Consider the following 27,005-nt stretch of genomic DNA (forward strand, 5'->3'; position numbering starts at 1 on the left):
TTGAATGAAAATAAACTAAAAAGGAGATCTCCTAAAAAGGAGATCTAAAGTGTTTTGCCGGCTTCGCCGATCAACGCAGGAGAAGTGGCTACTGTATGTGGTGCGTTTAATTCAAAAACCGATCTTAATTTGTTTTATTGCTGGGGGTGAGTATTAGATGGCCAGCCTTGTTCGTTAAACTGTCAAGCTGGGATGTAGCAACTGAAGTGGGGAGAAGGCCAAACTAAATAATTTCGCTGTGAGGAAAGTGCTGACGTGTGGGTTAGAATAAAATTGAATTTCGTGTTGCTAAGCAACGGAGATTTGGGCATAATCTCCTCATAGACTATTCGAAAGAGCGGCGAAAATTCTGCAAAATTGGAGAAGCTATTCAAAATTCTGGTTTCTTGCAGAATAAAATGGTTTCGCAGATACCACACTGCCTTTTGATCATTCGCGATCGCGAACGAAATGAGGGTTTTTTCCGAAGACAGTGATTAAAAACAAAATTGGCGCGACACACTTAGCCAAATGTGGAAATGTAGTAAAAGCGTTTTTAATATGTTTTGACATAAATTTAATAGCCGATGAAATTGAATCTATAACCAAAAAACAACTAAGGTTAGCTGCCAAAAAACATTCATTTTAATAAGGAATTATTTGAAATTTTGAAAAAACATGATAATATGCGACAAAATAAATGAAATCAATTACATTTTTTTTCTAAGCCACCCTAGCCGAGGGCATGGAACGGTGGACTTTTAATCCTGTTTCCTTTGGACCTTGGGTTCGAGTCTCGGTGTTGCCAGTCTCAAGCTCTGACCTAGGATGGGTGTCCAGTAATGTGAGTCTTCAAGCTCAACCGCCTGAGGTGCCAAGGGAATGGGTCTTTTTTCTTAATTATCTCACCTTCTCTTCACTCAGTGACATAACAATCACTTCACTTAGATATACTCTAATGCTACCTACACTAAATTAAAATCTCTAATTAAAATTTTCAACTTTCGGCAGCCAAATATAATTGATTAAAACAAGGTATACTACAACAAATTATCAAGCCCTAAAACAAATATCGGCTTTGCAGTGGCTCTTTGAGGTCTGCCAATGTCATCCTGAATCTTCCAATGCCAAAAAAAATTATATCACCTTCGCAGGATGAGGACGCTCTCGTTCCTTTCGCTGATGACAGTACCCTTGGTATTGTTGTAAGAGTGGAGTCTGAGATGCTTTCCAAGCTAGCGGACCTTTTTGAGAGTCATTCGTTGGTTCGATGGTAATTGCCTTGCCCTAAATTGCCAGTTAACTGATATCCAGCTTTTGAATTTGAGGAAGCTAAAATATGTTTTTCCTGGACCATTTAAAAAAATTATGTTCCATTGCTTAGTTCAGTCCTACGTCTTATTGCCCTACTACCTAGATGTCAGCTTTTTTTTCTTATTTGAAACCAATGTTTAAGTTGTATGACAGAGCAAGGAGGAATGTACAGAATACAAATTGTTCTACAACTAACCCAACTAGCCCACAACGTGATTTACAGTCACTCTACATTCTTTCGTGGCCTTCTTTCACTTTTCATCTACTCCATGGGGATTTTCCCGCAGCCCTACAAACTCTTCCATCTTTCGTCATTGATGGGTCTACGCATCATCTTCGTAATTCAAGGAATAATAATATTCTATTTATTCCATCGGTGAGGTCGGACTTTAATCCATTAACTGCTTGCCATATCGCTTGGAATACCCTACCTGAGTCAGCTCAACAATGTCCCTCGTTTGGTACTTTTAAAAGAATCTTAGGAAATTTTTTTTTTATGTCCGGATGACTTATGTTAATTTTTTTTTTATTTACTTTTTTATTCGTACTAATGGGAGGGATGACTCTGGCCCGGTTTAGAAATTGTGTAGTGAGGAGCGTTAGACTTGTGCCCAACATCTCTTATGGCTTGGCTTCAAATATCCAATTTGAAATAACTTTAATGCTGCCTATTTTGTGATTTTGTCCTTTTTTGGGGGAATCTTTTTTTCTCTCTTGTGTAGAGTCTCTTTAAGCTTGTAATTTATTGCGAATGTTATTTTTATGTATTTGTTTCGTTTTTGTTTCTCCCCTGAATTTTTCCTGGCCTTAGAGCCCTGCGTGGGATACTATGTTGAAGTCTCTTAAAGCTGGTAATTCGTTCCAAATGTTTATTTTTCTATGTATTTGCTTCGTTTTTGTTTCTCCCCTGAATTTTTCCTAGCTATAGAACCTTGTGGGGGAGACTATGCTGAAGCGTTTGTGAATCTATTGATTAAATTGATTGATTGTTTGAGCCTTGATTCAGTTGGGTCTACCCCTTCGCATATTGCAAATTGAACAATTTCCTTAGCTTGTATTTCGAAGCAGTGCTAGGTTAGCTGCCAAAAAAGCTAATATTTTAGTGAGAAAAGCTTGAATGAACTATCTTTCGTGTCAGTTTTGTAAAGTAATGAAGCTCAGGGCACTTTCAATTATTTTTTTTTTTTTTATTGAACCGTTTTTTGATCGTGAGTTAGATTTTTTTTTCCTACTTTGCTGATGACAGCTATTGGGTATTGCTTCTTAATTTTTTGTTTCTATTTATTTTTATGTTATTAAAGCGTCTTTTGATCGTGAGATGGATTTTTTTTTATTATTTTCTCCATTTTGCTGATGACGGCTGTTGGTAATATAGTCGAAATATTTGCTTAAATTTTATTTCAATATTCGGATATAGTTATCATTCTGCATAACTTTTTGCTCTTTCTTTGACTGCTTACCTAACGGTAAGCGATGATGTAAAATCTTACAATATTAGATTCCACCTGGGGAAAAATAAATAAAATTTATATCTTACTTGTTTTAAACAGGATTGGGTCTATACCCTTTGTCTGTGGAATACTGTCTATGCTACATTCGTCTTATTCATACAGTAGAGCACTGTTTGCTAAGTCAGCGCCTGGAATGGGTAAGTGCTCAGAAAGCTCATTGCTCGCTTCAGATTCTCGTTATCATATTGGCAATTATCAAAATTTATTGAAATCGTTTGTTAAGATCCAGAAACGAAATCCAGAGAGTACCACTTGATATTGGTCAGTTCTAAGATTTACCTTCTACCAAGGACAAACGAAGATGAAATCTCATCGTTTGAAATGGTACAGTGTAAACTCGATCTGGTGCTAAATTATCTGGTGTCCAAGAACAGCGAAAACGAAGTCTCATCGTTTGAAATGGTAAAGTGTAAACTTAACCTGGTGCTAAATTATCTGGCGTTTGGTTTCTGGTGTCTCTGGTTTACAAAGTCTTTACTTGAAATACTGAGGACAGTGTCAATGAAATCTGATTGCTTGAATTGGTTAAATGGAAACTTGTCCTGGTGTTAAGTTATCTAGTGTCTAGTATCTGGTTTCCTAGTATTCCAGGGTATTTTATTGAAGTATCAAGGACAGTGAAATTGAAATATGATCTGTTTGAAATGGTTAAGTGAAAATCTTTACTACCGTATATAGCTGAAAAACTGAAGGTACTTCTTAACTGTAGTGACCACACCAATATTTAGACAGCATGAAGTAAGAAAACAATTCTTACTTTACAATATGCAGAATAATAACAGCTGACAACGAACGATAAAAGAATAATAACAGCTAACAGTGAATAATATGCAGAATAATAACAGCTAACATATTTTGGATGCAGACCTGCTATACTCCCCCCCTAATTTGCAAACATATATAGCCCAAATTATACAAATCCAATGCATTCTGTCATCCATCACTTGTTTTTCCTGTTCTTGTTTCGTCCCAGTGATTAAATTAACAGGCGAACGGATTGAAACAATAGGGCCTCATTGGGAGAATAGATGGGAGATATATAATTTGGACTACATATTTGCATATCAAGGGGGGCTGTTGGGGGTAAAGTATAGCGGGTCTGCATGCAATGTGTGTTAGCCACAATAATTATTATCTATATTCGCACATTAGGGGGCGGGGGTAAAGTGTGGTGGGTCTGCATGCAAAATATGTTTGCAAAATATTTTTAATATCTAGGGGAAGGGCAAACTTGTCGTTTTTTTCAATTTTTCAACGGAAACAGTGCTTTTTGAGCCGAATTGGGAGAATAGATGGGGAACTATAACTTGGGCTATATATTTGCACATTAGGGGGAGTGCTGTTGGAGGTAAAGTATAGCGGGTCCGTATGCTAAATGTGTTAGCTGCAACAATTATTATCTATATTTGCACATTAGGGAGTGGGGGTAAAGTATATCGAGTTTGCATGCAAAATCTGCTAGCAAAATATTTTTTTATCTAGCGGGAGGGCAAATTTGTCGTTTTTTTATTTTTTTTTCAACGGAAACATAGCTTTTTGAAAATTGAATTGTTATGATGTTATGTAGTGAGAAAATAAAATGGACTTTAAGTCTTCTTAGTTTCTCGGGGCCAACTGGTAATGAAATGCCCAAATTAATATCATTAATTAAAATTTAATAATTAGTAATAATTAAAATTAACTTAACAATAATTAACAATATTAGTGAATTAATAGTAATTAAAATTAACAGTTAGCAATTATTAATAATTGAAACTAACAATTGTTTCTATTTAATATGAAAGTAAAAAATTTTTGGGGAAATTCAAAACTGCAAAAAGTCAATTATAGGCCTATATCAACCGATAGTTGATACAATAGAATATTTTTAGAGGTATGGCGATACGAAATATACGTTTTGCTATGTAACTGTGTGGACTATCCGAATATCAGTTATGAAATTTGATATACAACTTGCGATTGATGAAACATTACATCTTATTGCAGAGCAATTAAAGTTGCCCCCAGTTGCCCAGAGCAGTTAAAGTTGCCCAAAGCAATTAATTCTTGCCGAGGTACTTGTTAAAACCACACTCAAGAAGTGAAGTTAGGTTAATCATAATGAAGAACACTAAAATATGATGAAAATATAGTACTTTAGTATAAAAATTATGGAAACTACAATAGAGAATTATGAAAAGCAGGCTACCCAGAACGCATTATATTAAATACCTAACCTAACCTCTAACCACTTCTTATATTAAATATTTAAGAACAATATACCACATCGTAGTTTTTCTCAATGAGACTAAGCTTATTATAATCTACTGCAGACAGATAAACCAGTTTTGCTCAGGTCTTACAAATCAAAATTCTTGAGTGTGGTAAGGATATTTAACAAGTGACATTGCTGACTGTGCATGTATTCGTAAAGAGGGGGATTTAGCAAAGGGCTTAAAATAACCGAACTTAACGATAAAAATGGTAACAATTTGGAATTTATCGGAAAGGAGAGATGTAACAACCCCTCCTTTTGCACTTGGTGATGAGCTATTTCTCGCAGTGTAGGATGGCTTTATTTTTTTTAGTTCATATGTAGAGTTATATGATAGTTCTGGTTGATATCTCTTTGTTATAATTGTCTTACTGGTTAAACTCAATAAATCAGTCTTGCAATATTTGAGATGTTTGTTTCCAAAAGCGCCAATTCACGAACATTGAGGGGGGGGGGAGAAATATTTTTATATCTAGGGGGATTGCAAATTTGTTATTTTTTTCAAATTTTTTCAACGGAAACATAAGAAAACGGCATATTTAAATAAAAATATCCCCTAGAAATTTTTAAGAATCTAGGGGGAAGGGGGCACAGGCCTGCCAATTGAAGCCACTGCTTGATTCTGCTTTTGATTACAACTTGTTTGCCTTTTACAGCTGTATTTCACTGAAGATTGTCAACTTGAGGTTGACGCCTACTCAGATATGGCTCTCTGGGCTAAAGCGCAGCAGTTACAGGGGGAATCCCTGCGGCAAGTTCATGCAGTTTACGGCAATCACTTTCCAATAGAAGTTCGGCACTTTCTGGCACCATGGATTGAAAATAAAATGCTGTATGTTCCATTATCTATATTTCTTCCTTTTTTTGTTCCTTTTTTATGTTCCATTATTTATAGTTCTTCCTTCTTTTGTTCGTTTTTTATGTTCCATTATTTATAGTTGTTCCTTTTTTTTTCGATTTGTCCTATTAGTCCTGAAATTCATCCAATGCTCTTTTCCGGGATTAAACAAAAAAAACAAGGTTTTTTAAATGAAAGTAAGGAGCGACATTAAAACTTAAAACGAACAGAAATTACTCCGTATATGAAACGGGCTTTTCCTCCTCAACGCCCTACTCTTTACGCTAAAGTTTGACTCTTTATCTTAACTCTACGTTTTAAAACAGTAAAAAACTTTAGCGTAAAGAGCAGGGCGTTAAGGAGGAAAAGTCCCTTTCATATACGGAGTAATTTCTGTTCGCTTTAAGTTTTAATGTCGCTCCTTACTTTCATTTAAAAAAAATTGTTTTTTTTTGTTTAATTTCTCGACGTTTTTGAATTAATGCATGTTTTGATCTTGGCTCTCCGCATATAAATAATTAAAACGAAATTTTCATATTAATTTTTTGGGCTAAATTGCTTTTTCGTAGTTTTAATCAGAAGATTTTGAGAAAAAAGAGGGAGGGAGGAGGCCTAGTTGTCCCCCAATTTTTGATTACTTAAAAAGGCAACTATAACTTATAATTTCTTACGAACGTTTTCATAAGTAAAAAATATACGTAACTTACGAATTAAATTACGTAGCGAACTTCTATATTCGTATGTTTTTATTGCGTATATGAGAGGGCTTACCCCTCGTCGATACCTCGCTCTTTACATTAAAGCATAAATTTTGTCCCAATTCCTTAAGAATGATCCCTGAATCACAAAGGCCGTAGAATAAATAGTTGAAATTACTTAAAATACTTTAGCGTAAAGAGCGAGGTATTACGAGAAGGTAAACCCCTCATATGCGTAATAATGTCTGTTCGTTTTAAGTTTTAATGCTGCTTCTCACTTTCAGTAGAAAAAACTTTTCATATTTATTTTTTCATTGTTTTTTTAAATAATGCTAGAAAATTCTGCGCCCCCTCCATTGAAAGTCTCTTCCTCCATGAGAAGTTCCTCCATGGAAAAATCCTCCCAGGTAACTCCCCCCCTCAACTCTCCCACTCAAACCAAAAAATCCCTCTGAAAACGTCTGTACACTTCCCAGTAACCATTACTATATGTAAATATAGGTCAAAGTTTTGTAACTTGCAGCCCCTCCCACGGGGACTGTGGGGGAGTAAGTTGTCCCCAAAGACATAGTTATTAGGTTTTTCGACTATGGTGAATAAAATGGCTATCTCAGAATTTTGATCCGATGACTTTGGGGAAAACATGAGCGCGGGAGGGGGCCTAGGTGCCCTCCAATTTTTTGGGTCACTTAAAAAGGGCACTAGAACTTTTAATTTCCGTTAGAATGAGCCCTTTTGCACATTCTAGGACCACTGAGTCGATACGATAACCCCTGGAAGAAAAAAAAAACAACAACAACAAATAAACACGCATCCGTGATTCTGGCAAAAAATGCGAAATTCCACATTTTTGTAGATAGGGGCTTGAAACTTCTACAATAAGGTTCTCTGATACGCTGAATCTGGTGGTGTGATTTTCGTTAAGATCGTATGACTTTTAGGGGGCGTTTTCCCCTATTTTCTAAAATGAGACAAATTTTCTCAGGCTCGTAACTTTTGATGGGTAAGACTAATCTTGATGAAACTTATATATTTAAAATCAGTCATCACAAAAATTTGATTTTTTAGAGTTTCAGTTACTATTGAGCCGGGTCGCTCCTTATTACAGTTCGTTACCACGAATTGTTTGATATATTTGGATTAAAGAATGTTGGTGAGGGGAGGTGTTTCCGTTTTTGAGACGATTCTTCTGAGTAGAAAATATATTTTTAATTGATCATGATCCTAGGGTAACACCCCTTTCATGAGAAGTAAAGTGTCCCTAAACTAAAGCCTTTCCGTTCAAAAAGAAAATATATGAAAAAAAGATCCATTCTAGCTTATATAAACCTTTATAATGGTAAAGTTGGGCAAAAAATTCTCGCGAATAACTATAAATCTTTACAAGTAACTAGGTATAAAATTTTTATTCCCTATATCCTGTGTGCACGATTCTTGTTTAACGGGTATTATTTTCTGGGGGGGAATTTGATTTTTTTTTCAAAAATGATTTAATCATTTGTTTGTATGCATATTTTTGACGTTCTTACAAATCGGATTTTTTTTTTTTTTGGGGGGGGGGGTCAAACCCCATAACCCACTTTCCTGGATACCACCTTGTCTGTACAATAATAAGCGTTTCTTAGCAATTTAAGTATTTATAATTTTTTGAATAATTAAAATAATTGTAAAAGCACGTTCGTAATTACAATAATTACATAAGTTCCTTAAGCAGTTCCTCAAAATTAAGCAATTCCTTACTATACATTAATTTCTTAAATAATAAAAGCAATTCCTTACAATGATTTCTTTAAAAATATACTATTTCATCTTTCATTGCAAACATTATTCATTTTTTTTGGCGCTTGTACCGTTTCATTTGCTGCTGTTGGCTTTATTCGTTCATAATTTTTATGGCACTTGGTATCAACCAAGTGACATAGCGATCGTAAATTCTGTCGGTCCGTCTGTCCCGGTTTTGCTACTTTAGGCACTTCAAGGTAAGCTAGGACGATGAAATTTGGCAGGCGTATCAAGAACCAGACCAGATTAAATTAAAAATTGTCTAGTCCCCTATTTGACCGACTGGGGGGGGGGGGGCGGTCAATTCGGAAAAATTAGAAAAAAATGATGTATTTTTAACTTACGAACGAGTGATCGGATCTTAATAAAATTTGATGTTTGGAAGGATATCGTGTCTCAGAGCTCTTATCTAAAATCCCGACTGGATCTGGTGACATTGGGGGGAGTCGGAGTGGGGAACCTAAAATCTTGGAAAACGCTTAGAGTGGAGGGATTGAGATGAAACTTGGTGGAAAAAAATCAGGAGAAGTCCTAGATACGTGATTGACATAACCGGAAGGAATCTGCTCTCTATGGGGGGGGGGAGGGTAATTCTGAAAAATTAAAAAAAATGAGTTATTTTTAACTTTGGAAGGAGTGATCAGATCTTAATGAAACTTGATGTTTGGAAGGATATCGTGTCTCAGAGCTCTTATTTGGAATCCCGACCGGATATGGTGACATTGGGTGGAGTTGGGGGGGGGTGGAACCTAAAATTTTGGAAAACGCTTAGAGTGGAGGGATCGGGATGAAACTTGGTGGGAAAAATAAGCACAAGTCCTAGATACATGATTGACATAACCGGAACGGATCCACTCTCTTTGGGGGAGTTTTGGAGGGAGAGGGTTAATTCTGAAAAATTAGAAAATATGAGTTATTTTTAACTTACGAAGGATTGATCAGATCTTAATGAAATTTGATGTTTGGAAGGATTTCGTGTCTCAGAGCTCTTATTTTAAATCCCGACTGGATCTGGTGATATTGGAGGGAGTTTGGGCGTGGGGAAACATAAAATCTTGGAAAACTCTTGAGTTGAGGGATCGGGATGAAACTAGGTGGAAAAATAAGCACAAGTCCTAGATACGTGATTGACATAACCGGAACGGATCCGCTCTCTTTTGGGTAGTTGGGGGGGGGGTAATTCTAAAAAATTAGAAAATATAAGGTATTTTTAACATACGAAGGAGGGATCGGATCTTAATGAAATTTCATATTTAGAAGGACCTCGTAACTCAGATCTTTTGTTTTAAATCCCGACCGGATCCATTGTCATTGGGGGGGGGGACGGAAATCTTGGAAAACGCTTAAAACGGAGAGATCAGGATGAAACTTATTGGGAAGAACAAGCATAAGTTCACGATACGTGACTGACATAACCGGACCGGATCCGCTGTCTTTGGCGGAGTTGGGGGGGGGGGTATTTTGGAAAAATCAGAAACAATGAGGTATTTTTAACTTACCAACGGGTGATCAGACCTTGTTGAAATTTGATATGTAGAAGGATCTTGTGCTTTAGAGCTCTTATTATAAATCTCGATCAGATCCGGTGACATTGGGGAGAGTTGGAGGGGGAAACCGGAATTCTTGGAAAACGTGAAAATCGAGGTATCTTATGAATGGGTGATCGGATCTTAATGAAACTTGATATATAGAAGAACCTTATGTCTCAGATGCTCCGTTTTCAATTTGAATCCGATCTGGGGACATAGAGTGTTGGAGAGGGAAACAGAAATCTTGGAAACCGGAAATCTTGGAAAACGCTTAGAGTGGAGAGATCGGGATGAAACTTGATGGGAAGAATAAGTACAAGTTATAGATACGATATTGACATAATTGGTACGGATCCGTTCTCTTTTGGGGATCTTGGAGTTGTCAATTTAGAAAAATTTGAAAAATTTATGTATTTTTAACTTAAGAACGGATGACCGAATCTTAATGAAATTTGATATTTAGAAGGAACTTCTGTCTCAGAGTTCTTATTTAAATCCTGACCAGATCTATTGACATTGGGAGGAGAAGGAGGAGGGAGCCAGACATCTTGGAAAACGCTTGTAAATGTCGCAGATACGTGATTGACATAACCGGACTGGATCCGCTCTCTTTGGGGGAGTTAAAGGGTGGGGTTCAGGGCTTTGGCGAGTTTGGTGCTTCTGGACGTGCTATGACGATGAAAACTGGTAGGCCTGTCACGGAGCTGCACAAATTGACTTGATAAAGTCGTTTTCCCGATTTGACCGTATGAGGGGCTGTAGGGAGAGGAAAAATTAGAAAAATTGAGGTAATGGCAAATGGTGTAAAATGGCAATTTTACGTCTCACTCAGACTATCTGTCTTGGCTTTTTTAAAATTAGCCATGGCTCTCAACTTCCTCCTCACAGTCCTCCAAATTGATTTTAATTCAAGTTGGAGGATCCAGAGGCGCATAAAATTCAGACTATTTTGGGGTTGGAGGACGTGTGGAGTTTCTTCTTCAACATTCAGTGTATAAATGAGAATATTATAAACAATTTTCCAGCACTGATGTTACAACATACGAATAAAACCAAAGCGAATGTCTATAGTGAAGCCATGGGTTACTCCTCTCAACATTCAGTGTACACTGAATTTTCCCATTATACACTGAATACTGAGAGGAGTGACCAATGGTTTCACTATAGACATTCTCTTTAGTTTTATTCTTATGTTGTAACATCAGTGCTGGAAAATTGTTTATAATATTCTCATTTATACACTGAGTGTTGAGAGGAGAGTGACCCAAGGTTGTTACCCAAGGTTTCACTATAGACATTCGCTTTGGCTTGTAACATTAGTGCTGGAAGTTTGTTTATAATGCGAAGTGTTCTTATTTTTTTTGTGTGTTTAGCTGTTGCTTTTTTTTTGTGTGTCATTAAAAAAAAAAATTTTTTTTCGTTCTTTTTGTTTTTTTTTTTTTCATTGAGAAAGGCTCCTGGTCACGGGGCCGAAATATTCGGAATATTTTATTTTTAATTTAAAGTGTTGCTTTATTTTTATTTTTTGTTTACTGCTTTGTTGAAATCAAAACCTTTTTTTTTCTTCTTTTTCTTGTTAAAGGCGAGGGACCTTAAGTATCCAATTTAAGGTGTATTTTCAGAAGAGTAGCTCCAGCCTTTTTCCTTGGGGGGGGGAGGGGCAAGAGTGGTCCTTATCCGGACAGTCAAGGGGTATGGGTTATATAGTAGTTTTTTTTTAATCCAAATTTTTGGACGGCTCCCTCTTGCCGCCCGAAATAACGCCCCTTATGATCTTAGCGTACACCTCATATTGATTTGACGTCATTCTTGAGGAATTTCATGCTCTTTTTTGCAGTTCTCAAAAATTTGTTAGAATACTTACACATTATAACACAAATCTGATAATAATTAGTAATGTCGACTCTCGCTAACTCGAAATTTACGGGACCACGATTTTTCTTCGAGTTACGTATAGTTCGACTTATGCATAGTTCGATTTACGGAGGTCATTGTACATAAAATTTGACTTATAAATGTAATGAGCTATAGAGTTAAGCCAAATGAAAATTGGAGTTACTGAGGTAGAAAACCGTTAGATTTACTTCCTACAGCTACTACGAAGTTAAGCATACCTTTTTTAGTGTATTACAGGCTTGACTTTCAAATGTCAATAATAGATTTAGTTTACTAGGAAATGGTCACCTGAATTTTAGCCAAATCCTATACAAAAATATGTTAAACAAAATTAATGCATATCAAAGTTTACACGTTGCATCCTGGATACCGGGTTTAGACTAGGTCAGTTGAAAAATCTTCAAGATACAGAGGTAAACTTTGACTTTAGTGGTTAAGTGAAAATTAAATGGTGACTTATCTACTGAATTTCGAGTTACAGAGGTAATTTTTGGAAGACTTCGACTTGCAGGGGTAAAATATAACTGCAAAATTGTTTCGAGTTATGCATGTTTTTTTCTTCGACTTAAGACAGGTTTTTCCAAGGGGAATGAAAATAAAATCTCGAATTATCGAAATCCGAGTTATCGAGAGTCTTAATTAGTTAAATTGAATTTTTAATTAGTTCTACTTAATTATATTTTAATCATTTATATTACTAATTAGATAGCTATTCAGTATTTAATACTTAGAATTTGTTTTGTTGGTGTTTAGTAATTCAAGAAGCTAATAACCTCGTAATCATAGCTGAACTCTTGGTGATGGGGGAGGCTGGGTAAAAAGGACCCCTTCTTCCAAGATTGGCCGGAAGGAATCTCATGGGAAAAAATAGTGGCACGCAAATAATATTTTTTCAAATTTTGCCCCTATGTCGAGTAGCGATTACTGCCCCAAGGTTAGGAACATTACGAGTAAACAATTTCCTCCCAAAACACCTGAACTTCAGTTGCCAGGTGAGGCGGAAAACGCCTGGATTTGCTGCAACTTTAAGTTCCTTCCCCCTAACAGTTGCGCATGTGTGAGCCTAGGCTTGCCATTACCTTTCAGTTATAGTCAGAACCTATTTTACCAACAGGCTAAAAACCCGGATATGAACCTAATTTCATCGATTACGTTCCGCTTGTTGTCTGTCAGAACTGCCCGCACGTGGAGTGGCGTAGTGGGGTAAAATTTATGTACGAGCATGCATCTGAATGTAATATTTTCAAACAGTTCGTCGTAACGAACTGTAGTAAGGAGCGACCCGGTTCAATAGTAAACGAAACTCTAAAAAATCGAAATTTTAATACTGAAAGATGCATCAAAAGAACCAAATTTTTATGCTGATTTTAAATATATAAGTTTCATCAAATTTAGTCTTTGTTATCAAAAGCTACGAGCCTGAGAAAATTTGCCCTATTTTGGAAAATAGGAGAAAACACCCCCTAAAAGTGATAGAATCTTAACAAAAATCACACCATCGCATTCAGCGTATTAGAGAAACCCATTGCAAAAGCTTCAAGCTCCTATCTACAAAAATGTGGAACTTCGCAGTTTTTGCCAGAAGACCGATCACGGATGCGTGTTTATTTGCTGTTTTTTTTCCCCAGGGGTCATCGTATCGACCAAGTGGCCCTAGAATGTCGCAAGAGGGCTCATTCTAACGGAAATGATAAGTTCTAGTGCCTTTTTTAAGTGACCAAAAATCGGTGGGCACCTAGGCCCCCTCCCAGGCTCATTTTTTCCGAAAGTCAACGGATCAAAATTTTGAGATAGCCATTTTGTTCAGCATAGTCGAAAATCATAATAACTATGTCTTTGTGGATGATTTGCTCCCCCAAAGTTCCCGGGGGAGGGGCTTTAATTTACAAACTTCGACCAGTGTTTACATACAGTAATGGTTATTGGGAAGTGTACAGACGTTTTAAGGGAGATTTTTTGGTTTGGGGGAGGGGGGTGTTGAGGGGAGGGTGCTGTGTGGGAGGATCTTTCCTTTGAGGAATAAGTCATGGGGAAGAAAAATTCAATGAAGGGGGTGCAGGATTTTCTAGCATTATTTGAAAAAAAAACATTGAAAAAATAAACATGAACAAGTATTTTCAACTGAAAGTAAGGAGCAGCATTAAGACTTAAAACGAACAGTGATTATTACGCATATGAGGGGTTCTTCTCCTTCTAAATACCCCGCTCTTTATGCTAAAGTATTTTTAGTAACTTCAACTATTTATTCTACGGCCTTTCTGATTCAGGGGTCATTCATAAAAAAATTGGGACGAAATTTAATTTTTAGTGTAAAGAGCGAGGTATTAACGAGGTGACAAACCCCTTCATATACATAATAAAAATATAAGAATTTAGAAGTTCGTTACGTAACTTAATTCTTAAGTTACGTATATTTTTTACTAATGAAAACGTTCGTTAAAAATTAAAAGTTCTAGTTACCTTTTTAAGTAACCGAAAAATTGGAGGGCAACTAGGCCTCCTCCCCCAACCCTTTTTTTCTCAAAATCGTCTGATCAAAACTAAGAAAAAGCCATTTAGCCAAAAAAAGAATTAATATGGAAATTTCATTTTAATAATTTATGTGCGGAGAGCCAAAATCAAACATGCATTAATTCGAAAAGGTTCAGAAATTAAATAAAAAAAACTAGTTTTTTTTAGCTGAAAGTAAGGAGCGACATTAAAACTTAAAAAGAACAGAAATTACTCCGTGTATGAAAGGGGTCGCTCCCTTCTCAACCCCCCGGTCTTCACGCTAAAGTTTTTTGCTGTTTAATAAAGTAGAATTGAGAGAAAGAGTCAAACTTTAGCGTAAAGAGCGGGGGGTTGAGAAGGGAACAACCCCTTTCATTCACGTATTAATTTCTGTTTGTTTTAAGTTTTATTGTCGCTCCTTACTTTCAGATAAAAAAAAATAGTTTTTTTTATTTAATTACTAGGTGGGTCCCCGCGGCTTCGCCACCAGGTCCAAGCACTGCACGCGGCAGGCTTCTATGTATGGGTTCTCATTGTCCCTTGTGTTCTAACCGCAGACAGTCCTGGGTCCCGGCGGCTTCGCCGCCGGGCCCCATCATGGCACGTGGAAGGGTTCTATATATGGATTCTCATTGTCCCTTGTGTTCTAACCAAAGACAGTGCTGGGTCCCGGCAGTTTTGCCACCGGTCCCTGCGGGTGGATTCTCATTGTCTCTTTTGTTCTAACCGCAGACAGTGCTGGGGCCCGGCGGTTTTGCCACCGGGCCCCATCATGGCACGCGGCAGGCTTCTATATATGGATTCTCATTGTCCCTTGTGTTCTAACCACAGACAGTGCTGGGTCCCGGCGGCTTTGCCACCGGTCCCCGCGGGCCCCAGCATGGCACGCGGCAGGCTTCTATATATGGACTCTCATTGTCCCTTGTGTTCTGGGTCCCGACAACGCTATCATTTTTGGATCGAATTGATGACGTAAATTGGTTTGGTTTTCTGTTTTAAGGTTTTCGAATTGCTTTAATCCATTGTCAAAATATATAGTCATATTTGTGTAATAACCAGTTTTTTTACATTTTAAGCAATTTAATAATAAATAATTTCTTTTTGACGTTAATTGACACTTTGACAAATTTTCTTTGAGCAGCAAGCATTCTAACCTTCAACCATTTCTACTAAACTTCAAACTTTTGGTTTTCAGTTTTAAGGTTTTCGAATTGCCTTAATCCAATGTCAAACTATATTGAAATATTTGTGCAATCGCCAGTTTTTTACATTTTAAGCAATTTAATAAAATTTAAAAAGAGCTTCAATTTTTTGAGCTCGTGTAACGGTAATAACGGTCATGTAACAGACGGACACTACATTTTTATATATATAGATAGTACAAGGAGAAAGATGTAATTGCCACTAGGTATTGAATGCATTTAATATGCTTTTAGCGTTTAATACATATTAAAGTACGCTAAAAATTTGATTGAAAAAGTAAAATTCAAATTGAGTAAGTAAAATTTGAATAATGTAATATGGCTGCAGCAATGCACTGCAGGGCCGACGCAGGGACCTTAGTAGTCAAGAAGCGTCGTTAATCTGATACATACATAATGTAATATGTGTTTTCATTTCAATGCTGTAATAACTGGAAAAGAGAATATTTGTAAAATAATTCGCTTTCAGTGTAGCGCCAATGACACAGTAGGCGTTAGAATTTTATTGTTAGGAAAAGAGGCAGTAGCTAAATTCTTGTTTGTAGTGAAACTAAATTTGTCGTGAACGGTCTTGGGAAGAAATAAGGTTAGATTAGATATTTTATGTATAATGATGTCAACTGCTGAAAAGCCAATCAGTTAAAAATTTGATTTTACTATAATTTCATTTTTTATTTTCAATATTGTAATTATTACGTAAGAAAATGTTTGTAATAAAGCGCCATTTTCAGTAAAGCGCCAATGACGCAAAAAGTGTTAGACTTTAACAGTTAGGGAAGGAGGAAGTACCCATACTCTTCTTTGAATTGATTTTTGTTTGTTTAAATCTTGTTTCGCATATTTAATTAGAACTTCATTCGTTTTAAGGTTTATTTATTCATTTTATATTAGTATATGTTTATGTGTGTCTCCTATGATTGTTTATTTAGTTTCTCTTCGTCTTTGGTTTCATTTATGCTACAATTTATCTATATAAAAATAAGTTGTTTGTGTGTGTGTGTTGACTGACGTCATGTTTGTGTGTCGACTGACGTCATTGTAAGGATTGAGCATTATGCCGTCATGAAGTTGTTTGTCGACTGACGAAATTACAGACCAGGACACCGGGACTCAGGGAATATAGATGACGACCGGGACACTCAAAGAGAAATTACAGACTGGGACACCGGGACACAAATAACAACCGGGACACAGGGAATATAAATGACGACCGGGACACAAGGACACAACTACAATGGGGACGCCGGGGGGCACAGGGGGATATATAAATGACGACCGGGACACAGGGAATGTTCGGTTAGCAATAACCATCAACAAAGCTCAAGGGCAATCATTGGAATAATGAGGTATAGATCTGAATACGGATTGTTTTTCCCATGGACAACCGGGACACAGGGAATATAAATGACGACTGGGACACTCAAAGAGAAATTACAGACCGGGACACCGGGACGCAAAGGACGACCGGGACACGGGGAATATGAATGACGACCGGGACACTCAAAAAGAAATTACAGACTGGGACACCGGGACACAAATGACGACCGGGAAACAGGGAATATAAATGACAACCGGGACACAGGGACACAACTACAACGGGGACGCCGGGGAGCACAGGGGGAATATATAAATGACGACAGGGACACAGGGAATGTTCGATTAGCAATCACCATCAACAAAGCTCAATGGCAATCATAAGAATAATAAGGGATAGATCTGAATTCGGATTGTTTTTCCCATGGGCAAGTGACGACCGGGACACAGGGAATATAAATGACGACCGGGACGCTCAAAGAGAAATTACAGACTGGGACACTGGGACACAAATAACGATCGGGAAACAGGGAATATAAATGACGATCGGGACATCGGGGGGATATATAAATGACGACCGGGACACAGGGAATGTTCGATTAGCAATCTTCATCAACAAAGCTCAAGGGCAATAATTAGAATAATGAGAGAAATTACAGACGGGACACAGGGAATATAAATGACGACCGGGACACTCAAAGAGAAATTACAGACTGGGACACCGGGACACAAATGACGACCGGGACACAGGGAATATAAATGACAACCGGGACACAGGGAATACAAATGACAACCGGGACACAGGGATACAACTACAACGGGGATGCCGGGGGACACAGGGGGGATATATAAATGACGATGGGGACACAGGGAATGTTTGATTAGCAATCACCATCAACAAAGCTCAAGGGCAATCATTAGAATAATGAGGTATAGATCTGAATTCGGATTGTTTTTCCCATGGACAATTATATGTTGCATGTTCAAGAGTCGGTAAACCTAACAATCTATTTATATGCATAGACAATGGGACAGCGAAGAATGTTGTATATTCGCAAGTTTTACGTAGTTAAAAACATATATATATATATATATATATATATATATATATATATATATATATATATATATATATATATATATATATATATATATATATATATATATATATATATATATATATATATATGATGGATAATAATAATCCAAATAATTTATAACATGTTTTGTCAAATAATAAAAGATATTTAGATGATATTTTGGTCTTAAATTGTAAGGATTTCATTGATATTTCTAAAAATATATATCCATCAGAGCTTTTTCTTGAACCTAGTCATGGTGCTGGTCATGAAGATCATTTCTTAGATTTAAATATTAATATTTGTGATAATAATAAATTAAGTTTTAAAATGTATAATAAAACGGATGATTTTGATTTTGAAGTGATTAGTTTCCCATTCCCTGAAAGTAATATACACTCAAATATCACATATTCGGCGTTTTTCTCACAGTTACTTCGTTATGCAAGGATTTGTAGTAATTATGTTGATTTTAAAAATAGATGTAAAATCTTAAGCCAAAAATTTATATTAAGAGGTTTTTCTGCAAATAAATTAACTTGGCAATTTAAAAGGTTTTTCTGCAAATAAATTAACTTGGCAATTTAAAAATTTAGTTTTCATTATAACGAACTTTTAAATAAATATCAAAAGAATTATCTGGAAATACTTAAAGAAATTTTCAACTAATTTCGGAGGTTCGAGAAATGATGATGCAGCGCCATTTATTTTGAATTGTGTTTCTAATAGAGCGGATTTTTAAAAAAAATAGCCACATGGTAAAGATGAATTCTATAATTGTTTAGTGCATTCAGGTTTTTTGCAATGTGTTAATATTTGTGATTTGGTAAAATTTATCATATTTAGTTTACCTATTGTTGCTAAAAAGAGGGATATATTAACCGGATAAGCTTGTTTTGGTGTTACTTGGTTGTTCTACATTTGCTGGTTTTTCTTTTCATAGGCATGTATTTTGGGGGTGATACCTGACACGGGGATGCCATGGATATTCTGTGGTAGGCACAACACTTGACTGGGTAGAGAATTTAATGTGCCAAAACCCTATAGGCAAGTGTATTCTCCTGATGAGCCCTTGTGTTGGGTTGTTGCCTCTGAATTATTTGTCTTTATTGTTTCTATTGTTTGGTAAATGACGACTTATACTTATTGACGACATGACTGCCTGTCCATGGATTATTCTTTATGGTTGATTGTGTATGGCTATGCTGTTTGACCTATGTGATTGTATGGATGAGTAGGGTTAAGGCCTCATTCAAGTGCTGGTCTATATTAATCACTAATTTAGGAAAACAGTCTTCCTTTTCTCCTTCTGTCTTTTTTTTTTATTTGTGTTTGTGCTGTTGCATTGGTGATTTCTCTTTTCATAATATATATATATATATATATATATATATATATATATATATATATATATATATTATACATATATATATATATATATATATATATATATATATATATATATATATATATATATATATATATATATATATATATATATATATATATATATCTATCTATATAAAAATAAGTTGTCTGTGTGTGGATCTGTGGATGGATCAGGTGACGTCATGTTTGTTCGCATATGACGTCTGAATTATTTCACACTAATACAAAAGAAGAAAAAAACTAAAAAAGGTAAAAACTACAAAAAAAACTAAAAAGAAAAAAAACTAAAAAAGCTAAAAAACTAAAAAAAAACTAAAAAAGGTAAAAATCTAATAACTAAAAAAAAACTGAAAAAAATAAAAAAAAGGCAAAAACTACAAAAAAATAAAAACTAATAAAAAAACTAAAAAAGCTAAAAAACTAAAAAAACTAAAAAAAACTAAAAAAAACTAAAAAAAGGTAAAAAACTAAAAAAACTAAAAACTAAAAAAGAAAAAAACTAAAAAAAGGAAAAAACTGAAAAATAAAAGAGAAAAAGAAAACTAAAAAAATATGAATAAATATATATAAAAATAAGTTGTTTGTGGGTTATGTCTGTCTGTCTGTCTGTCGAGTGACGTCGTGTTTGTCCGCATATGACGTCTGAATTATTTCACACTAATACAAAAGAAGAAAAAAAACTAAAAAAGGTAAAAACTACAAAAAAAACTAAAAAGAAAAAAAACTAAAAAAGCTAAAAAACTAAAAAAAGGTAAAAAACTAAAAACTAAAAAAAAACTGAAAAAACTAAAAAAAGGCAAAAACTAAAAAAAAACTAAAAACTAATAAAAAAACTAAAAAAGCTAAAAAACTAAAAAAACTAAAAAAACTAAAAAAGGTAAAAAACAAAAAAAAACTAAAAACTAAAAAAGAAAAAACTAAAAAAAAGGAAAAAACTGAAAAATAAGAGAAAAAGAAAACTAAAAAAATATTAATAAATATAAAAAATATAAATATAAATATAATATAAATTAGCAATCAACAAAGCACCGAGACACAAATGACGACCGGGACACAGGGAGTATAAATGACGACCAGGACATAAGTAAAAAAAAAACTAAAAAAACTAAAAAAATGGTAGAAACTACAAAAAAACTAAAAACTAATAAAAAAACTAAAAAATCTAAAAATCTAAATAAACTAAAAAAGAAAAAAAAGAAAAAAGGAAAAAAATAAAGGAGAAAAACAAAACTAAAAAACGAATGTATATACAGACCGGGACACCGGGATACAAATGACGACCGGGACACAGGGAATATAAATGACGACCGGGACACAGGGATACAACTACAATGGGGACGCCGGGGGGCACAGGGGGATATAAATGACGACCGGGACACCGGGACACAAGGAATATAAATGACGCCCGGGACACTCAAAGAGAAATCACAGACTGGAACACCGGGACAAAAATGACGACCGGGACACAGGGAATATAAATGACGACCGGGACACAGGGACATAACTACAAAGGGGACGCCGGGGTGCACAGGGGGATATATAAATGACGATGGCGACTCAGGGAATGGTCGATTAGCAATCACCATCAACAAAGGTCAAGGGCAATCATTAGAATCATGAGGTATAGATCTGAATACGGATTGTTTTCCCATGGACCATTATATGTTGCATGTTCAAGAGTCGGTAAACCTGACAATCTATTTATATGCACAGACAATGGGACAGCAAAGAATGTTGTATATTCGCAAGTTTTTCGTAGTTAAAAACACACACACACATATATATATATATATATATATATATATATATATATATATATATATATATATATATATATATATATATATATATATATCTATCTATATTCACAGGTGGGACATAGGGACACAACTACAATGGCGCGTAACTAATATGGCGCGTAACGACTTACGCGCGCGGGGGGGCTTGGGGGGTGGGCGCGAAGCGCCCCCACCAACTAGGTGTTGGGGTGGCGCGAAGCGCCACCCCAACAGCTAGTATTATATATATATATATATAAATGATCGGAGATATCGAAATCGATATAATAGATATAGAAAGTTAAAACATCGATATATCGTTTGATCAAATTATCGCTCAACGTTCCAATTTGAAGCGAAACATAAACCCCCAACCGGTAAAGTTGTTCATAAACCCCCAACCGGTCAAGTTGTTCATTCATTGACGCATTATAGAACCGTTTTTTTCGTTATTTTCTTCCCGCTTAGCGGGACAAAGAGCAGTGACAGAATAGATTTAAAATATATAATTTGGTCTATATATTAGCACATTAGGGGTGGTGTGGGGGTAAATTATTTGGACAGTTTGAAGTTAGAAAGCAATTCTTACGACATAATATGCAGAGTAATTGTACCTAACACCTTAGACCTGCAGACCCGCTTTACTTTATCCACCCCTCAGTGTGCAAATATATTGCCCAAGTTTGTTTCTAAAGTATTATATTTTTATCTTACTTTGATATATTTCATTAGGATTGAGTGTCAGAGAAAGATATTAGAAGAATATTAAGTTGGGGATATATCATACAAGTACCGAGAAGAGAATTGAAAGAGAAGATTATGACAAAAAGAAAATATTATGTTAGAAACTGGACCCATTCTGATTAAAGTCAGCTGTTCTGGTTGTATCCGGGGCAAAATTAATTGCAGCCCCTCACCTCGATTCAAATATTATTCAAAAAACATAATCATAGTGAAAAACTTGATCAAAGTGGGCAACCTTCCATCCGCAGATGGGACAGCAGTCCAGGTTTCCCCCTCTCCCCACCTTTTCGATTGGCTCTGACAAAGTTAGCCTATTGTTTAAATGTCTTAAGGTAACTTAGAAGTTTAGATGTTTTACCAACGCTGAATGTATAATTGCCATATTAAAAGAAAAACCTCCTCTAGAGTGTTTTTGACCGATGAGTAGTCATAACGATAACTTTGTTACAATAAATTGTTGGTGTTCCGGTAATTGTTCATATGATGACCCCGTGGCAATGGTTTTTAGCGTTAACAACCGTGAACGTAGGTTTTTTTTTTGCGGTCTACAAGATATTATAACTTTAGTGGTGATTGCATTACTAATGCCTTTTCCTCGAAATAATATTTGACGACGTTTTACATGGTGATGTATATATACATACCTATATATATATATATATATATATATATATATATATATATATATATATATATATATATATATATATATATATATATATATGTATATATATATATATATATATATATATATATATATATATATATATATATATATATATACATATATATATATATACATATATATATATATATATATATATATATATATATATATTACAATATAACATGTGTAATAAAAACATTAATATACACATTAGACCTCACTAGATGTATAGTCCTAACCACTTAGGAGGAGATTGGAGGACCCAATGATAAAATAATATTTTATTTGGATAAAGAGTGCCCTGAAATTCGAGAAAGTTTAGGATTTTGAGAAGACCATGCCCTGCTTCACTTTATACATTAAAATTTTGAGTAGTGCTTTTCTAAAACATTTTTTACTACATATATTGCCAATTTTTTACGAATACTGCCTGTCATTTAAGGTTTTTATTTACCGATATCTCTTTGTAGCATTTAAATAGAATAATAAAATAATAAATCATCAACGTGATATACGTAAATAATATAATACAATTATATGATATATAAATTACCTTTGGTAAAACTTACATAAAGAAACGGATCAAAATTATTCAACAATTCCACACGGAACTTATATTTTTCTTACAATATGTGTAAAGGACCTTCTAAAAATATGAGGAGTTTTGACCAATAAATGCGTTATATTAGTGAATTTAGGCATCTTCCCTCCTAGCTAAATTAGCCATTCTTTGTTTAGAGCCTCTCAACAATAAGTGCTAAAAGTTTAGACAGTTTTCCCTTCAAATCTTCAGGGTGAACCCGTACAGAATTGAATCTGATGTCTATCAGAAACAATTGAAATTATGAACACCGTTTGAATCCAAAATCGTCTACATTTTCTGAGCATTCTCAGACATCTAAAATTCTGAGCATTTTTCTATTTTGAACGTTTAAAATTTGAAATTTAGCTTAATACGATGGACTGTAATAACCTTTTTTTTAGGAGGAAATTGACCCGGAAAAGGCTGAACATTTTCTGGTTTTGAACATTAAAAATCGTAGATATGATGGACTCTAATAATAACCTTTTTTATAGGACGGAAATTGACCCGGAAAATGCTGAATATTTTCCGATTTTGAAAACTAAAAGTCGTTGAAAGCTAACTGAATACTGTAATAATAACCTTTTTTTATAGGACGGAAATTTACCCTCCGATTTCGAACATTAAAAATAGTTGAAATTCAGATGAATACTGTGATAGTAATTTACCCGCAAAATGAAGAACATTTTTTGGTTTTAACATTAAAAATCGTTGAAATATAGCTTGATACGATGAACTGTAATAATAACCTTTTTTATAAGACAGAAATTGAACATTAAATATTATTTTGCGATTTGAACATTAAAAATCGTTGAAATCAAGTTGAATTCTGTAATAATAATTGACCCGGAAAATATAGAATATCTATATATATAAAAATAAGTTGTCTGTGTGTGTGTGTGTCGAGTGACGTCATGTTTGTGTGTCTACTGACGTCATGTTAGTCGACTGACGTCATTTTAAGGATTGAGCTGTATGCGTCATGAAGTTGTTTGTCGACTGACGTCATGTTTGTCAACTGATGAAATTACATACCGGGACACAAATGACGACCGGGACACAGGGAATATAAATGACGACCGGGAACCTCAAAGAGAAATTACAGACTGGGACACCCGGACACAAATCACGACCGGGACACAGGGAATATAAATGACGACCGGGACACAGGGACACAACTACAACGGGGACGCCGGGGGCACAGGCGGGATATATAAATGACGACCGGGATACAGGGATTGTTCGAATAGAAATTACAGACCGGGACACCTTGACACAAATGGCGACCGGGACACAGGGAATATAAATGACGACCGGGACACTCAAAGAGAAATTACAAACTGGGACACCGGGACACAAATGACGACCGTGACACAGGGAATATAAATGACGACCGGGACACAGGGACACATCATTAGAATAATGAGGTATAGATCTGAATACGGATTGTTTTTCCCATGGACAATTATATGTTGCATGTTCAAGAGTCAGTAAACCTGACAATCTATTTATATGCATAGACAATGGGACAGCGAAGAATGTTGCATATTCGCATGTTTTACGTAGTTAAAAACATATATATATATATATATATATATATATATATATATATATATATATATATATATATATCTATCTCTATTCACAGGTAGGACACAGGGACACAACTACAATGGCGCGTAACGACTTACGCGCGCGGGGGGGGGCTTGGGGGGCGCGAAGTGCCCCACCAACTAGGTGTTGGGTTGGCGCGAAGCGCCACCCCAACAGCTACTAAAATATAAAAATCATTGAAATCTAGCTTGATAGGATGAACTGTAGTAATAACCTTATTTATACGACGGAAATTGACCGGGGAAATGGTGAATATTTGTTTTATTTTTAACATTAAAGATCGTTGAAATCTAGCTGAATACTGTAAATATAATTCACCCAGAAAATGTAGAACATTTTTTGATTTTTAACATTAAAAAGCGTTGAAATCTAGCTTGATTCGTTGAACTGTAATAATAACCTTATTTATACGACGAAAATTGACCGGGGAGATGCTGAATATTTTTTAATTTTAACTTTAAAAATCGTTGAAATCTAGCTTGATACGATGAACTGCAATAATAACCTTTTTTTAGGCCGGAAATTGACCTGAAAAATGATGAAGATTTTGCGATTTTGAACATTAAAAATTGTTGAAATCTAGCTGAATACTGTAATCATAACCTTTTTTATAGGACGGAAATTGACCCGGAAAATGCTGAGCATTATCAATACGCTGCCAATTTTGTGGAGACGTTAATCAAGGAACTTGAAAATAAAGCTGCCTCTATGGAGACAGAAGAACTCTTCTTGACCCGTATCAAGTTACAAGAAGCTGCCGAATATTTTAAAGTAATTTCTTTTTATTAATTGCTTCCGTCAATCAATCCTCCTCTCACCACCTTCACTCCTCCTTAAAGAAGACTGTTCCAACTAGTACGTCCACTATCACCAAACTTTTAAGCTAAGGTCAAGGTAAAGAATGCAGCACTGGAGTTTACAGTCCTTACTGGTAGTGGTGATCTCTTCATGGCCCTTCAGCCAGGAAGTGCAATTGGGCAGCTATCCTGTGCTTTCGTACACCCTTCCTGATTACCTTCTCCAGATTTCTCAAGGTACTCATTTAGAGCTGGCTCGACTCTGGCTGAGCTTACAGGGGTCTCGCCACCTAGCCCTCCCCCTTTTAAACCAAATAACTAGCAACATCGAGCTTCAAACCCCTATCCTCACGGATATGGTTTTTCAATTCTAGTATGCCAACCCCTCGACCAGGGAGCCCTAGGGGCTTTTTCAAATTTCCCGTAAAGGAAAAATTGGTTCTCTGAAGTATCCCCGAAAATTTAACTCCAACGTTAATACCGCAAACCGTTAATGTTCGTTAGCGTTGCTTGACTTAAGTGGATAGTTTTGGATAACACTTTCTCGCGTCCCCGTAAAATAATAAGTGTTGGCTTGGTTCCATCATTTTTACAATACCATATATAGACGCTCTTATTTATTGGATTTGGTTGTATTTTGCGGTTTAATTGGTTGTTTAGTTGGTTGCAATCCTATTAAGCTATAAATGATTCTTTTCATTTTTACAATAGTAAAGGGCGTCTTAAAAAGAACGCCAGATTGGTTTTCCTTTTTATTTGCCACACACACCTCTTTACGAATCTACAACATAACCCGGAAGACAAATTACCGTGTCAAAGCATGACCTCGATTATCAGTGATAACAAAATATGCAAAAACAATGATTCCGACAACAATAAAAAACGACGCTTCAAATTCAGCGTTCTTTTTGAGACACACTCTGCATAGGTACAAGCTTTTAAGTATTGTTTTGGGTTGTATTGTTGTAATTGGTTGGATTTTGCGGTTGTTTTTCTTTATTTTATTTGGTTGTTCTGTTGTTCGGTTGTACATCCAATAAAGTAATAATTGATTCCATTAATTTATTTATCTGACTAAACGGGTAATAATTGTTTTCTCGAAAACGCCACAGCGACATACGATTTTTGTGTATACGTTCCTATATACGTCTGCGTGTTCATATGGTTGTGGTTGTGTGTGTATCTTAGAATTAGTTTGAGTAAGTGTATCTCACATCTGGTTATTGCATTTTCTGTTCTTTATAATCTATTCCAAATATAATATCTAGATAACCCAATGATGTTTATATGCGTTATTTGCCATTTATGTGTTATTCGTCATCTATCTATGCATATAAAAATAAGTTGTATGTATGTTTGGCGACTGACGTCATTATAAGGATTGAGCGTTATGACGTCAAGTATGTATTTTGTATGTTTGTATATGATGTCATTATAAGTATATAAGACTTTGTATATGACGTCATTATAAGTATATAAGGGGGCGATTCAAAGAGAATATTTAGTATAAATCCTACAATGGCAGAAGAAACAGCCGAGGAAGC

At 35.4% G+C, this 27,005-nt stretch overlaps 1 protein-coding gene across 2 annotated transcripts in view; it reads left to right on the plus strand.

The window, feature by feature from the left end:
• The window catches only part of LOC136040975 (signal transducer and activator of transcription 5B-like), a 206,711-nt gene that overhangs the window by 34,085 nt on the left and 145,621 nt on the right, over positions 1 to 27,005 (plus strand). For both annotated transcript variants that reach the window (XM_065725449.1, XM_065725448.1), the window contains exons 2-3: positions 5,715 to 5,890; positions 25,279 to 25,435. In XM_065725449.1, coding sequence (XP_065581521.1) covers positions 5,763 to 5,890; positions 25,279 to 25,435 — 285 coding nt within the window. In that variant the 5' untranslated portion in view covers positions 5,715 to 5,762. The remainder of the gene's footprint in view (positions 1 to 5,714; positions 5,891 to 25,278; positions 25,436 to 27,005) is intronic.

This window comes from Artemia franciscana, chromosome 21, assembly GCF_032884065.1.
Source record: "Artemia franciscana chromosome 21, ASM3288406v1, whole genome shotgun sequence".
NCBI classification, from domain to species: domain Eukaryota; kingdom Metazoa; phylum Arthropoda; class Branchiopoda; order Anostraca; family Artemiidae; genus Artemia; species Artemia franciscana.